At 37.7% G+C, this 22135-nt stretch overlaps 3 protein-coding genes, 1 non-coding gene and 1 pseudogene across 4 annotated transcripts; 2 read left to right on the forward strand and 3 right to left on the reverse strand.

Annotated features, from left to right (window-relative positions):
- Positions 1 to 2514: 2514 nt before the first annotated feature.
- On the forward strand, positions 2515 to 4398 carry LOC129300234 (cytochrome P450 93A3-like). Its single transcript, XM_054938782.1, is given in 3 exon segments — positions 2515 to 2934; positions 2936 to 3452; positions 3533 to 4398. Coding segments are annotated over 3 exon segments (1491 nt in total). The 5' UTR covers positions 2515 to 2587; the 3' UTR covers positions 4160 to 4398.
- A 1658-nt stretch (positions 4399 to 6056) lies between these two features.
- On the reverse strand, positions 6057 to 7345 carry LOC129300232 (polygalacturonase inhibitor-like). The gene has a single exon (XM_054938781.1). The coding sequence runs from the start codon at positions 7262 to 7264 to the stop codon at positions 6284 to 6286; it is 981 nt and encodes a 326-aa protein (XP_054794756.1). The 5' UTR covers positions 7265 to 7345; the 3' UTR covers positions 6057 to 6283.
- A 1997-nt stretch (positions 7346 to 9342) lies between these two features.
- On the forward strand, positions 9343 to 9476 carry LOC129300236 (small nucleolar RNA Z247). The gene has a single exon (XR_008590730.1). It is a non-coding gene; the product is annotated as a small nucleolar RNA Z247 (small nucleolar RNA).
- Positions 9477 to 15582: 6106 nt separating this feature from the next.
- On the reverse strand, positions 15583 to 17050 carry LOC129300233 (polygalacturonase inhibitor-like; annotated as a pseudogene).
- A 2525-nt stretch (positions 17051 to 19575) lies between these two features.
- LOC129300231 (polygalacturonase inhibitor-like) lies at positions 19576 to 20898 on the reverse strand. The gene has a single exon (XM_054938780.1). The coding sequence runs from the start codon at positions 20730 to 20732 to the stop codon at positions 19743 to 19745; it is 990 nt and encodes a 329-aa protein (XP_054794755.1). The 5' UTR covers positions 20733 to 20898; the 3' UTR covers positions 19576 to 19742.
- Positions 20899 to 22135: the final 1237 nt, after the last annotated feature.

Genomic DNA, 22135 nt, shown 5'->3' on the forward strand with positions numbered 1-22135 from the left:
TCATGATTTCTCCTCATAGTTTGGGATTTGATTAGTTAGAGCTTGTATCTCTTGTTTAGTGATTTTATATGAGCATGTTGCTCTTGATTGCAATGAATATTGTTTCTCTCTTTACTTCAACAGACTGTGACTTGATTTACTCATCTTGTATTTATTTTTTTTCTCTGATTCTATTTATAAAGTAAAAAAAATTAATTTTATTTATAAATCACATTATTAAATTTTTATCATAATTTTTTTTACACTCTATTAAATGTTAGAGAGAGAATATATGTTTTTAAAATATGTATATTTAATAAGAATAAAGTTGATAACTTATTAAATTTTAAAACAAAATTAATAAATTTTAAGATTTTTTTATATTACTGAAATATATTAAAAATAATTTATAAATAAAATAAGAGGAGTATGATATAATGAAGTTATGTCAATAATAATAATAATAATCAACTTTTTAAATAGCCGTCTTCTAAAATGCGTGAGGGCAAAAACCGGAGTGGAGCAGCTGCGGCTTAGAAAGTAGGGGCTTTGGATATGGATACGTTATACTTATCCAGAAGAAGATGAAAACATTACATGAGACCAAACAACAACAACAAAAATCGACCAGCCACCCCAAATTATCTAAGGAATGGGGTATCCCGCTAAAATCATTGGACAATCTATGTTGGTTTTGTCCAATCCTATTAGTTCATTAGACCTCTCCCTTGAATAAAAGATTCCCAAGTGAACTGTGCATTAACAAAAATTTAAAAAAAAAATTCAACTATACCTAGTATTCTAAATTTTTGTGTGTGGGATACAATTTCACTTTTCAACATTTAAAAATAATGTATTGAGCATTTCATCATTAAAAAAAAATTAATTTTACCTTTGTTTGAATACAAAAATTTAAAAAAAACTTAAAAAATTATAGAAAATGACCCATAAAATTGCAAATAAGTACCATATAATAATATTTTCATTTTATTACTTATATATAATTTAGGAGTCTTGGATGATATTAATTTTCTTATAAAGTACTTATGTAATATTTTACGAGTCAATTTTTTTTTATAATTTAAGGTCATTGTCTACATTTTTTAAGTCAATTAATGGTTAAAATTAATTTTTTAATGGCATGATATTTGATGCATCATTTTCAAATGTTAAATGGTGAAATTGTAACATACACAAGTTTAGTATTAGATACTCTGAGTGAATAGTTGAAGGGCAAAAATTCTATTTAATCTTTTTAAAAAATGGTTAAATATAACAAATTTATCACAATATCATGCTTTCAAGAAATCAAGTATCCAATAAAATGTTACAACAATACTGTTTTGACTACCCTTCATTATAATTAACTGGATTTCTTTTTGAGTTGTGGAATTGCAATTTCCTATGTGATTTTCTTCGACAATATTGAATTACCAACTCTATTGCAAGCTTAGATAGAGTGAACATTTTATCTAGAAAAATGAAATAGGTAATTAGAGTACTAGAAATGTTCCTTAGAGCATCCTATTTGGGTATATTTGTTGGGATATATGAACTACTAGATGTAATAGGCTTTTCAGGTCGAAAAATATTGTTAGTAACATGTCTCCGATGTGGGGTAATAATTAGGAATGTTGATGGTAAATGAATTATAGGTTTTTGTGCCCATTTGGACCCTTCCCCTTCACCATTGAGAAAGGCAAATGGATAATTAAATGGTTAAAAATCTGTTAAAATCTCGAATATAGATAAGTTAAAGTTGATTAAAGTTCTAACTTAATTTTTAAATATTCATTGTTGATCGTCCTTTTTGAAATGTTATTTTGAAAGTTGGAGAGTTTATTTAGAGAGATTAACTGTTTGTTTTTAAGTTTACTTTTATAAATGCTAACGAGGTAGTGAATATTTTAGTTAGTTTTTAGACTTTTGATTATCTCTCACCTTGTTGTTGTAAATTAGTGAATGATAAAAGGGTGACTAGATTTGTTTGAATCGTGGCTCTGTTTTTAGTGTATTCCCTTGAATGTATTATATCTGCTATTTAGTTATATATAGAGATATGTGCTTGTTTGTGCAAAAAAACTTCATCTAGAAAATGGTCAAATAGCTTACATGCATTGAAGGTTTATAGCTTTGACCAGAACATGCTGCTTTGGTAGGAGAAATTTTCTAGCATACAATGACGTGCGTCCTATTTCACAGTGCATCGTCACTTGCCTTGGACCCCACCCTTTTTTTTTCCAAAAAAACTTGGGGTTGCGGATGACTTATTTTAGTCATTTTAGATAAATTTTAATATTATTTTATATATATATATATATATATATATATATAAGTATAACAGGCTTACTACCGTGGATATATTTTGACAACTAGTCTGATATTCTTTATCTATATAGTCAAAGCATGTTGCATACGCCACCGTGACCAGGGCCGGGGCAGACAAGTTGAGTTAGCCCATCACGAGATATTCTATTTTATTACATACGGCTGGATTGTTCTGTCTCCCTCCCTCGAATTTCTTGCCATTTGCAAACAGTATCATTTCCCCTTTCGTTCACTACAATCTTTCAAGATCTTTAGAATTTTTCAATCCGGGAGTTCAAGAATGGTTGATTCCAAACTCCAAGGATATATCCAACTTCTCTTCATTTGGCTTCTGTCCACCTTCCTAGTTCTAACAATACTGAAGACAAAACAGAGGAAGGCTCGTCGTCCACCCAGCCCACTAGCCCTCCCTATCATCGGACACCTTCACCTTCTTTCCCCTCTTCCTCATCGAGATTTTTACAACCTTTCCCTTCGCTATGGTCCTATCATCCACCTTTCCCTCGGCTCTGTTCCTTGCGTGGTCGCCTCCTCTGCTGAAGCTGCCAAAGAATTCCTTAAAACTCACGAACTTTCTTTCTCCAATCGACCAGCTCGAACTGTTGCTGTCCGGCACTTGACCCTATTTCATGTCTGAACTTCTAGGCGGGAAGATGCTCGACCAGCTCCTTTTGGTGAGGGAGCAAGAGACGAAGAGATTTCTGAGAACTTTGCTTCAGAAAGGGAAGGTCGGCGGCGAGGCGGTGGATGTTGGAGCAGAGCTCATGGTGCTTTCGAATAACATTGTATCCAGAATGACTGTGAGTAAAACGAGCTCTCAAAATGAAGATGAAGCCGACGTGGTGAGGAAGTTGGTGATCGATGCCGCTGAGCTCTCCGGGAAGTTTAACATATCGGACTTCATCGCGTTCTGCAAGATATTTGATTTGCAGGGATTCAACAAGAGGTTGAAGGAAGTCCGAGAGAGGTTTGATACCATGATGGAAAGAGTAATAGAAGAGCACCAAGAAGAAAGGAGGAGGAGAAAAGACACGGGCATTAGAGGAGATCAGACCAGGGATATACTGGACGTTTTGTTAGACATACACGAAGATGAGAACTCGGAGACGAAATTGACAAAAGAGAACATCAAGGCGTTTATCATGGTGAATCAAGTCATTATGTTCTAAATTTTCTATTCATACTACGGCAACAATTAACATGGCCGGCTGTAACGATTATGCAGGACATATTTGTGGCAGGGACAGACACATCCTCCATAACCATTGAATGGGCTCTGGCAGAGTTAATCAACCATCCGCGCGTAATGAAGGAAGCAAGACAAGAGATTGATTCAGTAATCGGAAAGACCAGAATAGTAGGGGAGTCCGACATAGTGAAACTCCCTTACCTTCAAGCCGTAGTCAAAGAAACGATGAGGATTCACCCTGCGGGCCCATTGATCTTCAGGGAATCGTCAAGAAGCTCTGTAGTGTGTGGATACGAGATTGCAGAGAAGACCCGGTTATTTATAAACGTGTGGGCTATTGGCAGGGATCCCAGTCAGTGGGAGAACTCTCATGAGTTTAGGCCAGAGAGATTTATGAGCGAAGACGGAAAAGGTCAATTAGATGTTAGGGGTCAGCATTTTGAATTGATTCCTTTCGGGAGCGGAAGAAGAGGATGTCCTGGAACGTCACTGGCTCTTCAGGTTGTGCACGCCAATCTTGCAGCTATGATTCAGTGCTTCGAATGGAAGGTAAGTGGCGCGATTAGCATGGAGGAAAAAGCCGGGATTACCCTTCCAAGGGCTCACCCCCTTATTTGTGTCCCCGTGCCCAGGCTTGATCCATTTCCTTCTGTATCTTGGTGAGATCAACGTACGGTTCTCTCAAATGGCAGTGATGGAAACCTGTGTTTGAGTTTTAAAATTTGATTTTTCTTGTATAATATTTAGTTTTTTTCATTTTAAATAAGATATTTATAGGGTTTAACAGGGATTAAGATCAGATCTGTGCAAATGAAGTTAAGATTGCTTTCTGGGTTCGGCTTTCTTGAATGATTTAAATGAAGATGACTTTTTTTAGTCCCTCCCTTCAGTTAAATTAAGATGTCTCTTTTTGTGTGCATATGGGTTTTGGGGATGGGATGTGTTTGTGGGAAGTAGAAACGGAATAAATCTGCACCCAATATATACATTTATGAATTTATTGAAATGAATGATACTTATTTTATTAATGAAGGTTGACCATTAATTCATTAAAGAAATAAATACTTAATATCTATATTCAATAATGTTATTTGATTCGAATAAAAAAGTTGGATGGATGCTTGATTTTTTTTTTTAAAATCTCTACATGTAAATGATATTTATAAATTTTTATTCAAATGCTTTATAGAATTGATACATTTTTCTGCCAACAATAAAGTTCATACATCGGGTATAACTTTTCACTTTTTGTAATTTTTTCACTTTTATATATCACACATGATTTATCATTTATCACCTGCATATTATAATATTTTTTATTTTATTTATAAATCATTTGTATCAATTTCATTAATAACAATATAATATCAATTTTATTATTATATTAAAATAATAAGATAGTAGAAAGCTTTTTTAATTCGATGTTGTGTAGAATATAACTGAAGTAAGGGGCAGCCCTACGTGATGTCCACTGTGGGCAAATGTTTCCCCTAAAATGAAAAAATTACATGGATGTATATGATAAATTTTACATTCTACCCTCACTCATCTCCAGTTACTATTTTTGAAATATTTGGCATTTACAAAGGATTGGAACTATACTGATAAAAAAGTTTTAGATTCGTGAAAGTTTTTTGTGATTGTGTAAATGCAATATTTATGATCATAAGGATAATCATAGTTATTATTCTTCTAAAATATCATTACCTCCACTAGAAGTCTTCTATGCAAAAATTGGTCTGTAAACTTTAATTTTTTTAAGTAGAGCGGATAATAGCATGGCCGACTTTCTTGCTAATTCGGCTCATTATATGTTAAATGATCTTAATTTTTTTGATTTACCACCTTTTAGTTAGTCTTTTGGGTGGTCTTTAGGTTTAGTTTTGGTTTGCTTTTTACTTGTGTTTTAGGTGGTTATTCCTTGTGTTACTTTTCACTGTGAATGAGATTTCATGCACTTATTAAAAAAAAAAAATCCAAAATCAAACCACTATTAAAACTTTGTACTGAATAAATTACCCCCACAACCCAAGGTCTTAGGTCCGTCACTAACTGAGGTGTCTTTTATTTATAGGTACAAATATATCAATCAAAGTAAATAAAATATATAAAATAATAATAATTAAAAGATATTATAGTAACTAAAAGATATTGAAGAATCTAAAATAATAAACATTAACATAATATCTTAATATTCATAATGCATCCGGTATAAATTTTGAATTTTTGTAATTTTTTTACACTTCTATATATCACACATGATTTATTATTTATAACCTGCTTAATATATATATTTCTTCTAATCTTATTTATAAATCTTTTATATTAATCTTGTTAATATTAATATAATAAAAATATAGGTAGTAAAAATAAGTAAACTTCATAATATGACCCCAAATAAAAAATAATAAATAAATAAATTATATAATATTTTTTCTCTTACTTGTTAAGAATAATTGAAAATTTTTAATTTAAAATAAAATAATTTTATCAACCAATATCTTATAAAATGAACCAAATTATATTTTTATAAGGCAGCCGTTAAAGAGGGCCAAGGAAATTTGAAGTGAAACACACCATTAGCCGAGAGTCAGATTCATTTAACTGAAAACAGCTTTTCTCTAACATATCACAGCAGGAAAATAGGAAAATGACAAAGCTACTCCCTATAGGCTATAGCAGTCGATTAATCCCTTGAACAGGTTTCACTTGGTGGCCATTAATTGAAATCCAGGAGGCACCTGCACATTGAATCTGCCCTTATTTAATTAGGCCAGTCAACAGCGATCACTTGCAGCGGGGAAGCGGGGACCCACACAAGCACTTGTTGTGCATGTACGAGTCCTTCCCCATCTTCTGCAAGCTCCCACCTGCAGGAATCGGACCGCAAAGCAAATTATAGCTCACGTCCAACTTCTGAAGTTGCAATGCTTCCAATCCCACAGGTAGTCTCCCGTAGATGCGATTGTGATTCAGATCCAGCCACGTCATGCTCTCCGGGACATTTACTTTGGACAGATCAAACTCGAGTAAGTTTCTGGAGAGGTCAAGCATATGCAACCCCAGTTTGTTTGGCCCAAAGAGCATGGAGGCGTCACCTTGGAGTTTGTTGCGAGACAAGTCAATGCTGGACGAGTTTAACTTCCCCAGCGACGCCGGGATTTTCCCCGACAGCTGGTTGCGCGAGAGGTAAAGGGTCGGAGAATTCTTGAAGTACCCGAAGGTGTAAGGGATGGGACCTGTGAGCTTGTTGCGACTCAAGTCAATTTCGTTGAGGTTATGCAGTTGGGAGAGGGAAGGCGGGATATAGCCTGAGAGCTTGTTGAAGGGAAGGTACAAGCTTTTGAGGTGGGTGAGTCGGGGCAGGAAGTCCGGTACGGGACCGGACACGGAGGTCCAGCTGATGCCTAAGAAGACGAGTCTGGTGAGCTTGGCGATGGCGGGGTGGATGGGGCCGGTGAGGTTGGGGAGCTTGTGGAGGTCGAGGGTGTCCAGATAAGGGAGGTCGCCGATGGCCGGAGGGATTTGAAAGCTGACTCCGTCGTTGGCGAGGGAGAGAGAGCGGATGCGGTGGGTGGTGAAGTCGCACTTGACGCAGTACCATTCGCAGCAGTCAGAGTCCGGCGTCCAGGAGGCGAGAAGGTAAGGATTCTTGAGGTCTTTCTTGATTTGAAGAAGGGCTTTCTTGTCTTGTGGATTGCAGCGTGCGGAGAGAGCTGGAGAGGAGAATGGAAGGAGGAGGAGGAGGAGGAGAAATAAAATAGCCATGGCTGGGAACGATGGAGCTGAGGCACTGACTTGCTATGCTTGGCAAGGTCTTTAGTACTATATAATAAAGCAAAGCGGAGGCTTGATAATTTCAATTTCAATTTGTCATAAATCATAATTCCGAGCTCCTAGCAGATTTCAAAATCAAAATTTGAATTTCAAGTTGGGAAAAATCAGAACAAGTACGATGATGGGGAAACACGAGTAGCGCATGGTTTCCAACTTGTGTCTGAAAAACTGAAGAGAGTTGGGGATCAACAGAAAGCTTTAAAGATATGGTCTGAAAGGGGAAAAAGCAGGAGATTGCATGCAGGGCCGATTGCGTTGTGTCTGCACGTTACTTTTCAGCTAAGGCGGGATCGAGTTTCGAGATCCAAATTGAAACTTGGCTGAAATTAATCCAGATTTAATGTAATTTCATTTCCATAATTTTAATAAGGGTTAAAGTATAAATATATTCCGGACATTTTTAAGAAGGCATAATTGATACCCTTATTATTTTGGCTTAATATAAAACGTCACTCAAATAGATTACAAAGCTAGTTTGGTTGAGTAATCGAAACGTTAGGCCTAATGTAAACAAAAGGGACTGGTCCTAAAACTCAATAAAGTCCACAACAAGTAAACATGATAAAATTCTGTCAGCTTCAAATATCAGACCATTGGTATGAAGACACGATCCTAAGTAATGCCGAAATCTACCCCTCAAGTGGTTCGATGAAACGGGTTGATTATCAAAATGGAGAGATTGTGCCATAAGTTTTACAGGATTCCTAATTTTTTGACAGAATGTGCTAAATCCTAAGGGGAAGGCTTCTGCTATTCGACACTATAAATAGAAAAAAGCAAAATAGAGAAAGCTAGTCAATAGTCAATTAAGACTCGCATATTTTACATTCATTTGCCTTTTTTAGTTTTTAATTTTAATCTGTAATCTTCTACATTTCAATAAAATTATATATTTATTTTACCAAAGCTTTCTATCTTTTTACATTCGAGCGACCTGTAGTAAAGAAACTCAGGACTCTTTTTATTATTTATTGAGATTCAATGTCTCTGACATACTTAGTATTTATTATTTTTCAACCACAAACACTTGTTTTTTTAAAGGTGTAACGTTGCTCCCGCATTTTTAAAAATCGAACAATTTTATCCTGCGATTACCAAAGGCCTTCCTTGACCATTACCTATCTCAATTTGACCATGAAAGTGTATGCTGGCATGCCACATGTGTTTGATCTCCTTCCATGTATTCTTTTTTCAGCCAATTATTCCACCTTTGTATTAGGTTTAACACTACAGAACATACTATAATAAAGCTCGTCATCTAGATATTTTATAGTGCTCTTCCGTTAGATTGACACGTGTATAGTAGTCATGTTTGCACCATATTGTGTAGTGCTCTGCCAGTGTGTATATATACGTACAGTGTATCAATCATTTGTAATGCAACAATACTGAACTTTTCCAGCCAATATTTCTTGTCTCCTTGCCTTTCTCTAACTTGGCATCAGAGCTATGGCTTCAGCCTCAACACCACTTTCCTCCTCCGCATCACCTTCAAGCACCACCGTGCCTCCCCACACCCCTAACACTGCATCTGTCACTGTTACTCTTCCAAAAATTCCTACCCTTATGTCGTCAAGCTCTCAAGCTGTCTCTGTTAAGCTGGATAGAGACAACTATCTTCTTTGGCAAACCACCATTCTTCCTATTATTTGTGGTTATCGTCTAGAAAGCCATATTTCAGGGGCAAAGTCGTGTCCTTCTGAATATATCTTTGAGAATGATGAACTCACAATCAATCCTGCCTTTCAAGACTGGGATGCTAATTACAAGATGCTAATGGGATGGTTATACAACTCCATGACAGTTAAAATTACTGCTCAGCTCACTCACTGCAAGTCTGCCTTTGAGTTATGGCAAGCTACCAAGAATCTTGCTGCTACAAGTTTAGGCTCTTGTGTTTTGCTGCTCAAGTCGGAGCTGCATCAAACTCGTAAGGGCTCACTCAAAATGCATGAATATATTTCAAAGATGAAGATAATTTTTGATAACTTGCTTATGGCTGGTAGTCTAATCTCCATTGCTGATCTTGTTACTCAAGTTCTTGCAGGTCTTGATTATGATTATAATCCAGTTTTATGTCAACTTGTGGATAAGAAAGATATTATATGGGTAGAGCTTCAAGCTACTCTGCTCACTTTTGAGAGCCGTCTTGAGCAACTGACTCATCTTACCTCTTCAATGAATGCTTTCACCGTTACTAGTCCTTTTGCCAACTTTGTTCAAGGATGTGGAAACAATTGCGGTCCCTGGAGAGCTGGTTTAAACAGGAGCAGGGGAGGACGTGGAAGAGGAAGGATGCTAAGGAACAATGGTGGTCACATTGAGTGCCAGTATTGTAGGCGCTTTGGACATTCTGCTGCGGATTGCTACTATCTAACTTAAAATGTTCAGAGACCTACTTCAACTGGAAACACAAATCTGCGGGGAACTAATACTCCTCCTTACTACAATGCCTTAGTTGCAACACCTAATACAGTTCATGATCAAACGTGGTACATGGATAGTGGAGCCAGTCATCATATCACTAACAATGTTCAAACTGTTGAGCAAGCAGTAGGGTATCCAGGTAAAATTACAGTATATGTTGGTAACGGACAATCTATCCCAATTCTAAGTAGTACAGACAGTAGCATGAAGAGTTTTAATGGTACAAAGGTTTTACTTAAGAATGTTCTATATGCTCCTCATATCACTAAAAATTTAATAAGCGTTGCAAAATTGTCCAGTGATAATGCTGTACTTGTGATTTTTGATTCAAAGATGTGTTATGTGAAGGACAAGAGGACAGGAGCAATACTGTTGCAAGGAACACTTGATAAAGATGAAGGGCTCTATAGGATTGATACAACCAGAGGACCATAGACTGCTGTAGTTCATAAAGTTACCTTAGGACGTAGAATACAATCTTGTAATGAGCTCATGGAATGGCATATTAGACTTGGCCATCCTTCATTTACAATTTTGTCTAAAGTTTTACATGATTGTAATATTGAAATCAGTAATAATACACCTCTATTTTGTGAAGCTTGCCAATATGGAAAATCCCACAAATTACCATTTAATCCATCTGATTCACGTGCTTCTTGTCCACTCGAACTCATTCCCTCAGATGTGTGGGGTCTTGCTCCCTTAAATTCAACAAATGATTTCAAATATTATATACATTTTATGGATGATTTTAGTAGGTTTACCTGGATATACTCGCTGCGAAACAAAAGAGAAGTGAAAGCTGTGTTCATACAGTTCAAGAATCTAGTTGAAAATCTGTTCAATAACAAGATTAAAATGTTTCAGTGTGATGGCGGAGGTGAATACCAAGCTTTACAAAGCATTTTTCATGAAGCGGGAATTCAATGCAGAATGTCTTGTCCATATACCTCAGCACAAAATGGAAGGGCTGAAAGAAAACATCGTCACATAGTGGAAATGGGTTTGAGCATGCTTGCACAAGCAAATATGCCATTGTATTATTAGTGGGAAGCTTTTCAAACCTCTGTATACATTATTAATATGCTTCCTACTGATGTTATTGCAGGTATAAGTCCTTACCATGTTCTGTACAAGAAAACTCCTAATTACAAGAGCTTAAGAGCTTTTGGTTGTGCTTGTTATCCCAACCTTCGACCTTACAATCATCACAAATTGGAGTTTGATTCTACCATATGCATTTTCATAGGTTACAGTGGACAACACAAGGGTTATAAGTGCTTGAGCTCTTCTGGAAAAATTTTCATTTCCAGACATGTGACATTCAATGAGAAAGATTTTCCCTTCTCCAAAGGCTTTATCAACAAATCTCAACCTGTTATTGTAACTTCTCAAATGACTGATTCTTTTCCAATCAGTTTCCAATAATTTTTGATGCTTAACTCAGATTCCACTACTCGAATTGAGCCGAGAAATCTACTCACTACTAATGATATTCAGATTATAAAGAATCTAAATGCAGTTGTCTCCCCTGGTTCTGCATCTCACCATGTTGGACAATTAAATTTTGCTGAACATAACTTGATAAATAGCAAAAATGTTGAACCTGACAATCTTAACAGCAACAGTGATAATTCACAAAGTTCTATGCCAACTCCTAATATTCCAATGTCAATGAACTTGAAATCATCAAGTACAAAATCAGATATTGCTCCTCCGCTTGGTTATCCCATGATTACAAGATCAAAAAGTAGGATAGTTAAACCTAAATATCCTTTCATTGGAATTGCTTCAACAGCATAAGATCATTTTAGGGAACCTTCCACTGTTCGTGAGGCTCTTTCTATTCCACAATGGAAAGAAGCTATGATCAAAGAACATACAGCTTTAATAAAGAATCAGACATAGGATCTAGTCCCATTTAACAATCAAAAAGTTATTGATTGCAGATGGATCTTCAAGACTAAGTATATGTCTAATGGAGTAGTTGATAAACATAAGGCAAGACTAGTTGCCAAAGGTTTCCAACAAGATGCAGGAGTAAATTTTGGAGCAACTTTCAGTCCTGTAGCTAAGATTGCAACAATCAAAATCATCTTATCCCTTGCTGTGACACTTAACTGGCTATTGAAACAATTAGACATTAACAATGCCTTTCTTAATGGTTTCATTTCAGATGATGTGTTTATGATGCAACCTGAAGGGTTTGTTGATTCAAAGAAACCACACCATGTCTACAAACTCTGTAAGGCTCTCTATGGTCTTAGACAAGCTCCACATGCTTGGTTTGATAGATTGAGTAGAGTGCTTCACGACTGGGGATTCTACAACACTAAGAGTGATAACTCTTTATTTGTTCTTACTACTGAGACATATGTGATCATTCTACTCATCTATGTAGATGATATATTGATAACTGGGAGTGAGCCTTATGAATTGCAGAAACTCATTAAAAAACTCAATGATCTTTTTTCCTTAAAGATCTTGGTGATTTGCATTATTTTCTAGGATTTGAAGTTTGAAGAGATGCTTGTGGCATTTTCATACATCAAAGTAAGTATATTGAAGATCTGTTAAAAAAATTCAATATGTTATATCATGTAGTACTCCCATGGCTGGAGGAAAAATCTTGAGTGCAAATGAAGGTGCCCTTCTTAAGGATCCCACGGATTATAGAAGTGCTCTAGGAACATTGCAATACTTGACAAACAATAGATCTGACATCTCATTTGCTGTAAATCATCTCAGTCAATTCCTCAGTAAGCCCACAACTGAGCATTGGAAAGGAGTGAAAAGAATTTTCAGGTATTTAAAGGGTACATCTCAATTTGGCTTGTCTATCACACCTTTTCAACTCTTAAATGTAACAGCCTATGTTGATGCGAATTGGGAAGCTTGCCCAGATAACAGACGATCAGTATCTGGGTATTGTACATACTTGGGAGGTTCACAAGTTTCATGGTGTTCCAAGAAATAAAGTGTTGTGTCGAGATCTAGCACTGAATCAGAATATTGAGCACTCTCTAATACTGCAGCTGAACTTGCTTGGTTATTTTCATTGCTATCTGAATTAAAAATTCTAAAAATCAAAGTTTCTATTATATGGTGTGACAACATTAGTGCAGCAGCTCTTGCTGAAAATCCAGTGTATCATGCAAGAACGAAGCATATTGAGATTGATGTGCATTATGTTCGTGATCAAGTACTAGTTGGGCAATTGAAAATCAATTATGTTCCTTCTAATAAGCAGAATGCCGACCTTTTTACTAAACCGCTGTACAGGGCTCAGTTTGTATATCTCAAAGACAAACTCGGTATTCAATCTCTACCCTCTCGTTTGAGGGGGGATGTTAAGGATATAGCCCATCATAATTTCAAGCCCAAGTATAAAGCACAAAGATATTAGATGTAGCACTACAGAACATACTAGAATAAAGCTTGTCATCTAGATATTTTATAGTGCTCTTCCATTAGGTTGACACGTGTATAGTAGTCATATTTATACCATATTGTGTAGTGCTCTACCAGTGTGTATATATGCGTACAGTGTATCAATCATTTGTAATGCAACAATACTGAACTTTTCCAGCTAATATTTCTTGTCTCCTTGCCTTTCTCTAACTTTGAACATGCGTCGCTTCTTCTTCTTCTCTTCCTCTAATCTGCCTCATGCCCAGACTTCTGAGCAAGCTAGAGGTTGTGGGCAAACAAGAAGGAAGGGACTGAGGTTGAAGATGGATGGTTATTAGAGCTTGAGCATTGTACACGGTATGGCAACTCACTTCGATGACCATCGTTTTACCAATTTCGGTCACTGTGAATTGTGATGTGGAGTCACTTTATTGAATGAGTTTTCGAGATCTAAAATATGGAGGCGAGTACAAGGAAGCAGATCAAAGACAAAAAGGAGGAGCTTTGACAGCTTGTTGGTAATCGATACTATGACCTCATCGCTATGCATAGCTTTATGATTCCATCGCTCTACAACTCCCAGATTTCTTCACAGTACCGTCAACTCCAGTTGCTGGTATGTGAGTTCATTTATGCTTCTGGCTTTTCTTCACATCTAGGTACATGTCTCAAGTGTTTCAAATCCAAGGGAGTACAACTTTACAATTGGGTGGGAGGAAGTAAGTTGCAGAGTGATGATAACAAAGTCCGAGAAGATATCTTGATCTTTTTACTACCTCAGCGCTAATTTGTTTTTTCTATGCTAAATTAGTGACACGGAAAGGAAGCTGCTTCGATTATTGTTTGATTTTCTTTTAGTGATTGTAGTCTTTGTGGCCCAAATTATCCATGAGGAAGTGGCTTTATATAAAGAGCTTCACTGCTAAATCTCATTCAGGCTTTAATGAATTGAGTGAAGTAAAATTAATGGGTCCTTTTCCTCCTAGATTTTGATTCATGTTATCTAGATTACATGTCATGTGCGACGAAATTAATGACAAGGTTTGGGAAATTATCGAACTCGTGGCTTGTTAGTTTGATTCCCAAGCATCATTTGATTATGAGATATTGATCTCTTAAGTTTTAGGCCAGATTTGTTTGATGATTTCTTGAGAAAAGAAAGAGGGAAGAGAAAGAATGTGAAAGGCGAAGGGCAAAGGATGTGAGATCCACTTCAGCAAAATTTTAATCGAGAGAAAAAATGACATGAATACCACGTTGGCATGTAAACAGCCAACTAAAAGTTGATAAAGTGAAACTATCACATAGGGGCAACATTGTTTGATTTTTAAAAAGTTAGGATGATATCGCACCTTTAAAAATATGAGAATAGCAATTGTGCTTCCTTGAATTTGAGATAGATTTGTACTTTAGCTCTTTTAATAATTTAAAATTTTAATATATATAAATTTTAAAATAAAATTAATTTTACTATCATTCTGTCAAAAAAATTAATTTAAAATTAAAATTATTAATTGAAAATGTTAAAATAAAATTAAATATGGATAGTTAAGATTCCGCAACCATGCAAGGAGCACCACAATACAGTCCAGAAGATAGTTGAGTACTTGAGTTTGTGTTTCAAACGTCCTGGTGATTCTTTTCTGGCTCTCAATATCAAAAGTTATGTGTATCCTGCCATGATATTCTTTTCTTTTGTCTTTGTCCCTACTGAGCTAGCTCTCTTGATCACGTCATGTCGTTCATTTCACCAAAAGATTCTTTACGTGCCAGAGTAAAGGGGGAAAAATTGCTAAAATGGACATGGCAATAATACCAACATTTTTCAAATAAATGGCCTTTGAGATATATATATATATATATATATGATACACGAACTCTGGCTCTTTTATCCAAATAGTTTTATACTTTACTTCTTAATAATAATAATAATTTCCCCGAGTGCTAAAATCCCACATGCACCATTGCCAAAAAGTCAGAAACCTATTGCTTTTCCTGTACTCACGCCTGAGGGTCCTTCAATGGCTTTCTTCATTTTGATTCTGGTTTTGAAATTTGAACGCATATCTGTTGCCAAAATATTTATCAAGCAGGGCAGACTATGTGCATTGCAAGTAAAAGGATTAAAGGCACTAACAAAAATATTAACATGAACATTTGTAAAAGCATAAAACAAAAGAAGTAGATAAAAGGGTAAATCATAAAGGAGTGAGTAAGTTGTCATTCAGTGCTCAGCAATGCTCGAGCGTGAGTTGCTGCTTGGCTATCCTCAAATAATCATCCATAGATGTGTTCCATGAGTTCTTTTTTTTTTGCGTTTTATGCCGAAAGCTGTACGCTGAATAATTTATTTTGTGCTTTCTATGTTGGACACTAAAAGATGCATATCGGGATTAAAAAAAAGGCGATCATTCGAATCTGGAACAAAGTTTATTTTCGTAACTGGAAAGTAAATAAAGTGCCATCACACGTCACTCTCCTGTCTTTTGACATTAGGATTAGTAAATGGCGAGAAAAACATAGAAGACGGCGGTGTTGAAGGGCACGAGGCCACGAGCTAATCGAATCACTTGCAGGTGGGCAGCGGAGATCCACAGAGGCACTCGTTATGAAAATAGGAAGACACGTCGAAAGCCTGCAACCTACCACCCTGAGGAATTTCACCACACATTCTATTATAACTCGCATTGAGCACCTGCAAAAAAATTCACCGCCTTCAATCCCTGAGGGAGCGTCCCGTATATCATATTATGATTTAGGTCCAACAATATCAAGCTGGCAGGGAACTCCACCCTGCCGACATCGAACGCCAGCAAGTTCCTCGACAAGTCCACCATCTCGGTCATCTTGTTGGGCCTAAAAAGCATGTAGGCATCACCCTCCAGCCTGTTTCTCTGCAACTCTATACATGACGGGTCTTGGTTGGCGAGGAATGTCGGGACTTTGCCGGTAAACTGGTTGCAGGACAGGAAGAGAGCAGGGGAGGAGTTGAAGGATCCGAAGGAGTCGGGAATTAGGCCGGTAAGTTTGTTGCGGTCTAAGCACAGAGAGATGAGCTTTGGAAGGGGAGAGAGAGAGCCGGGATTGTTGAAGGAGAGGTCCAAAAACTCAAGGTTATAAAGATGGGCCAGGAAGTCGGGTACTGGGCTAGACACATTGGTCCAGCTGATGGTGAGGTACCTGAGGGAGGTGAGGTTGGAGATGGCGAGAGGGATGGGGCCAGTGAGGTTGGAGAGTTTATCGAGGATAAGGATCTGGAGGGAAGGGAAATTGGCAATGGAAGGTGGAATTTGAGAGGAGATGTTGGGGTCAGGGAAGGAATTTAGAACGGAGAGGGAGATAATACAGTAGGTCTTGTGGTCACACTTGACGGAGTACCAGTAGCAGCAATCGGTATCTGGATCCCAAGTGACAAAATGCTGGGGGTCATTGAGGTCATGCTTGAGCTGGAGGAGGGCCTTCTTTTCGGTTAGGTTGCAGAGTACGGCAAGAGCTGGGCAGATAAGGATGAGAAGGAAGCAAAGATGAAACATGGCGGCCATGACTAGGTGGATGCATGATCCTTTTCCATATAAGGCGAAAGAATGTCATGATGTGTGAGGTGACGCCGGCGTGTAGCTGATTAAACAATGAACACTCTGAATCTCTAATAGAATACTAATGAGAATGAAAAACAAGGAAAGATGGTTGCCATTTCTGGGGTGGGTGGTCAAGAAAGTTCAAAGAAAGCCACCCAATCATGTGGGATTTGGATGGATAACGGTGTAGAATCATCAGGAGAAACTATTTCGATTGAACTCCCAATGTTGCGCAACTGTACGCGCTGGCCCCCCATCTACCCAATCACGCCCACTCAACTTTGACATCCATCAATATCAATATTCATATCCAAGAAAAATCATAGCCACTGCTGTTACTAAATACAGTAAAGTCTGCTATTTTTTCCCAAAAACATGGTTTCGCGTCAAAAATATTATCTCAATTTTTTATTACTCAGCCATATCAGCCATATCTCTCAGACTCACTCAACCTATAAGCAGGTGAGAATATAAGGCTGCATGCTGCATATAAATAAAGTAAGAGCACATGGGGTTTGTCAACCGTCCGAGGAACGCTTTCAATGATCACAAATCTAAACAATAAGGTCATGTTTGGTACGTTGGGCTGATAAAGTGGGACTGGCATTGAAATTGGCTAATATCAATTTTTTATGTTTGGCATGAGGCAATGAGAGATTTAATCTTAATCTTAATTTTATTTACATAGGATTACCCAATACCACCATCTCTTAGTATTGGAAAATCGATCTCGAGGCTACATAATTTCAGACCAAATTACCCTCTTATCCATCAGCTATCCTTGCATTGCCATTACTCCCTGATGGATTGACGTCCCTATCACCTTGTCAGAGTGAAGTGTGAACAGCGTTAGCTCTCCATGTCCGTTCTCAGCACCAATATCTTGAAAGATCAGATTTGGTAAGTTCATTTGTGACGATGTCCCTGGATTTGTTTAGATCTAGTTATGCAAGTTCAGATCTTGTGAGCTTGACTACGACCCTCTCCTTCCTTAGTCTTGATTTGCTCGAACGTGACCCTATACCTCCTTGATCCAGCAATCCAGCAAGCTCGATGATAGCGAAGGTAGTGGCTAATGAGGACAAATATGAGTAGTGATGGAATTTGGGTTCATCAAAATGATTCCCACTTTTAAGAAGAATGAAGAAGAAGAAGAATATGGGTTCATCGAAAGCATTCCCACTTTCAGCCAGAATAATGACAATGCTGATGAACTTGGGTAGTGGGCACGAGAGTAGAGGATGAAGAAGAAAAGGATTAGAGCAATATTATATTGTTGCTATTTTTGGAATAAATATGAGTCTTGTTTTTTTATTAATTATATATCATACTAAACACAATTTTAAAACTGATTACCACTTCCAATCCTACTTTTATGGCCCATTTAGTTCAATTTCTTGCATGAGGATTACTTTTAATTCTGATGCCTTTTATTGATTCCTGACGTTTGGTTGCACCTCTATAAAGGAAAGGAGATTACATGATGGCTACCTGATTCCCTTAAAAGCTGCATCTGGATTACATGATCAAGCCCTATGAATGAGGATGCAAACCTCTTGTAATTGCTCAGAAAATTCATTTTTGCCCTTAAAATGTTAAGCCAATATGTCGACCCTCACTACGTCTTCCTCTCCCCTACCTACTCTCCATCTTTGATATTGACATTGGCGACTTAGCACTCCCCACCTTTTGCAGCAATATCAGGTCATAAAGATGCCTTCCATTAGCACCGTCGAGCTCTGCATCATTCTTCCCAAGTTGCTGTCATTCATTTTCATTAGATTTGAACTTTATTGAGCTTTGTTCTCACCATCCCATCCCTTTCGTTCATTCTTCTTAGAATTGGTGTTGATTTAAATTTCTAAAAACAAAGAAAAAAAAAGAAAGAAAGAAAGAAAGAAAGAAAGAAAGAAAGGGAGGGGGATTTTTAAAGCCCAGTGAACATTAGTGAAGCGATAAGAAAAAGCTGGTGTTCATTTTTGTTGGCTATGCGATACGGGTCTAGGTTTAAGGAAGAAGAAGATGGTCCTAGATTTCTAATAGAAAAGAAGTGGCAAGATTTTGATTTCAAATTGGGGTTCAAGGAAAAAGAAAATGGTGCTAGATTTATGGTGAGAAGGAAGAGACAAAATGCAACATTGGCCTTGGTTTAGTGAGGAAGATGATGGTCGGGATTTTGGAAGATGAAGATGAGGAAGGACTATATTTTTTTATGGGTAGTTTGGTCATTTTATATTTTTAATATTTTAGTAAATTAAAAAAATAAATTTTATCCAACTATTTCTAAATGCCTCACTAAACAAATGCTATAAAATCCCGGTTACATTACATTTCTTACCATTACATTCCCTATCATTCCTTATACCAAACGGGCCATTAATCTCATTCTCAGGCCATGTGTCAAACAGGATTAAAAGATTAAATTCAATGTTTTAAATTTAATATTATTTTAATTTTTGTCCAAAAATTTATTTTATTTTTATATTTTTTTTATTGATATTCCAGCGGCGAAGATCAAATTACTGAAATAGAATCCAACTCTTCATTTGTCAAAAAAAAAAATAAAAGAAAAGAAAAGAAAAAGAATCCATCTCTTCGGGCCAAAATATCCCGTCATCCATAAAGAATCCAAAGTTGGCTTAATTAATATAAGTATCAATTTTATTATGATCTGTTGGGCAGAGCGTAAATTAATAGCTAGTCAAGCTTGCTGCTGCAAAAAGCTACAATTAAAAACATAATCTAAACGCTATCTTGCCGGTAGCATACTTGCGCTGATTTAAATTCAGTTGTATTTCTGTATCTCATTGAAATCAAAATTAATGATTTGGATGAAATTATTCATTCATTAACATTAGAATATAAATTCATCCAGAAGTGGCTGTACTTACAGTAACGAAATGTAAATCACTAATTGTGCTTGCAGCGTCAATTATTCTTTTAAATTAAAGCACACTCGAATGCGAAGTTGTTCTAAGAAATCCTAACGGCAATCATTTGCATGCTGGTAACGGGGAGCCGCAAAGGCACTTGTTATGGAAATAGGAATATACATCGAAACTCTGCAACTTTCCCCCCACCGGAATGCGGCCGCACAGCCTGTTATAGCTGACGTTCAGATACTGAAAATTCAGCGCCGTCAGCCCCCCCGGAAGGCTGCCGTATATCTTGTTGTGGTTCAGATCCAACGACGTCAGGCTGCTGGGGAACACCACACTGCTCAGATCAAAGGACAGCAGGTTCCTCGACAGGTCCACTGTCTGCAGCGCCGTCTTATCGGATCCCAACAGCATGGATGCATCTCCTTCCAGATTGTTCCTGGACCAGTCGATGGTTGAGAAGTTCAAGTTAGCGAGAGACCTGGGGATCTGACCGGAGAGCTTGTTGTGAGAGAGAGAGAGACCAGGGCTGTTCTTGAAGTAGCCAAAGGACTCAGGGATGGGACCCGTGAGGTGATTGCGGTCCAGGCGAAGAGCGTCAAGGTGAGGCAATTGGGAGAGGGAGGGGGGAATTGTGCCGGAGAGATTATTAAAGGAGAGATCGAGGAAAGTGAGGTTCTTAAGTTGGGAAAGGAAGCTCGGGACAGGACCGGAGAGGTTGGTCCAACTGATGCGAAGGAAGGTGAGCTGGGTCAGTTTGGCGATGGCGGGAGGGAGGGGGCCGGTGAGATTAGGGAGTTTATGGAGGGTGAGGGACTGGAGGTAAGGGAGATTGGCGATGGAAGGTGGGATTTGAGCGGAAAAGTTGGTGTAGGGGACGGAATCGAGAATGGTGAGAGAGATAATACGGTGGGTTTTGCGGTCGCATCCGATGGTGTACCAGTAACAGCAATCGGTGTCGGGCTGCCAAGAGGCGAGAAGGTAAGGGTTGTTGAGGTCTTGCTTGAGCTGGAGGAGGACTTTCTTATCAGCTGGGTTGCAGAGCACGGCCAGAGCAGGGGAGATGAGTATCAGAAGGAAGCACACACGAAACATCGCTGCCATTCTTCTCGACTCAGATTATGTGCTGGGTTTGGCCCTTGTGCATGACGAGTTGATCCCTTCGTGCTTGTGTGTCTCTATTTATAGAACATGTTATGACTCGTGACGGCTGAACTACTGACCACAGCGTTAAACACTCTCCACATAGTTATGCCAAAGATAGAAAGGAAAATAGAGGCAAACGAAAAACAAACGAAGAAAACTATGGGTTTTGTTTCGAGTTACCAAATTTTCCTTGAGTTCGTCTATTTTATAATATGAAATGATTGTGTTTGATAGGACCAAAAAAAAAAAAGTTGTACACGAAGATAAAACGAGTCTCTCTCTCTCTCTCTCTCTCTTTTGGAATAAATGATTGAATATATTGTGACGATTTAATTTAATTTTTCATCTGCCGTGTAATCATGCATGTATGCGAATTTATTACTTACTCTGAAATTGCTCGTTTGTTCGCGATCTTGTTGGTGACTTTCTTGAATTTCATCATGATTGCCCTTCCAAGAGTTATGGTCTTCGTTTCAAGCCAGAATACTTCTTTCAACCACTCTGAAATTTCATGGCTTTCTATTATTTGCTTCTGGTGGTTCTTTTAATTTTTATTTCCTACAATACGAGCGTCTGAATAGAGTTCGTTTTAAATGTTGTCGGATTGGTCATGTTCATCAGGCTTGCTCTTCTTATATGACCTCATCTCATGCTTCTCATTACGCTCCCGGTTTTTACGAGGGCCTTTTGGTTTTAGTATTTTGATTTCATTCAACTGGTATCTTAATGTCTACCGCATGGACAATCCGCTTATTGAGAATTACAATTTCCTCTATCAGCCGAGGAGCTTGCCCTGTTCCGACAGTCTCGGTGCAGAGGATTTTTCACAGGATGTCTCACAATCTTTTGCCACGTACAGGATGTCTATTTCCATGTTGCCGACCTTCGGTTCGTCTCTGCCGAGCTTACTGCTGCTTCTGCGACTTCTCACAAGAAACGGAATTTTGCTCTGTTTTCTTGTATAGAAACAGAGTACTCTCTTTCTGTTGGGTTTCATGGGGTTTGTGCCAGAAAACATCGTTACTTGGATGATTTCACGGGACCTTCATGGGTTACAGCTTCATGGAGGTCCCTACATTGGCGCTGCATCTTTTTTTGAGTGTTTTGAGTCTTGCTTTCTGGTTTTTGTGTCCTGTTTACGTTTTTTTTCAATCTGCGTCCTGGTGTGTTTGATCTTTCTTTCGTTGCTCGGTTCTAGCAATGATTTCCTTTCCCATTTGTCGGATGAAAATCCATCCGTTCTATAGCTCATGGTGTTTCATTAGGAATTGGTTTTTGAAACAGTTTCTTGCGACTACAATGTGAGTGTCCAATCTTATCGTCCGCACGTGTCAGAATTTGGCAATGTTAACAATTAGGCC

This window comes from Prosopis cineraria, unplaced genomic scaffold, assembly GCF_029017545.1.
Source record: "Prosopis cineraria cultivar Desert tree isolate PC_DT_omini unplaced genomic scaffold, ASM2901754v1 PC1493, whole genome shotgun sequence".
Lineage (NCBI taxonomy): Eukaryota > Viridiplantae > Streptophyta > Magnoliopsida > Fabales > Fabaceae > Prosopis > Prosopis cineraria.

Coding starts and splice junctions, on each gene's coding strand:
- LOC129300231 (XM_054938780.1), bottom strand. CDS start 20,732: ATGGCAGCGATGTTTCGTGTGTGCTTCCTTCTGATACTCATCTCCCCT.
- LOC129300232 (XM_054938781.1), bottom strand. CDS start 7,264: ATGGCTATTTTATTTCTCCTCCTCCTCCTCCTCCTTCCATTCTCCTCT.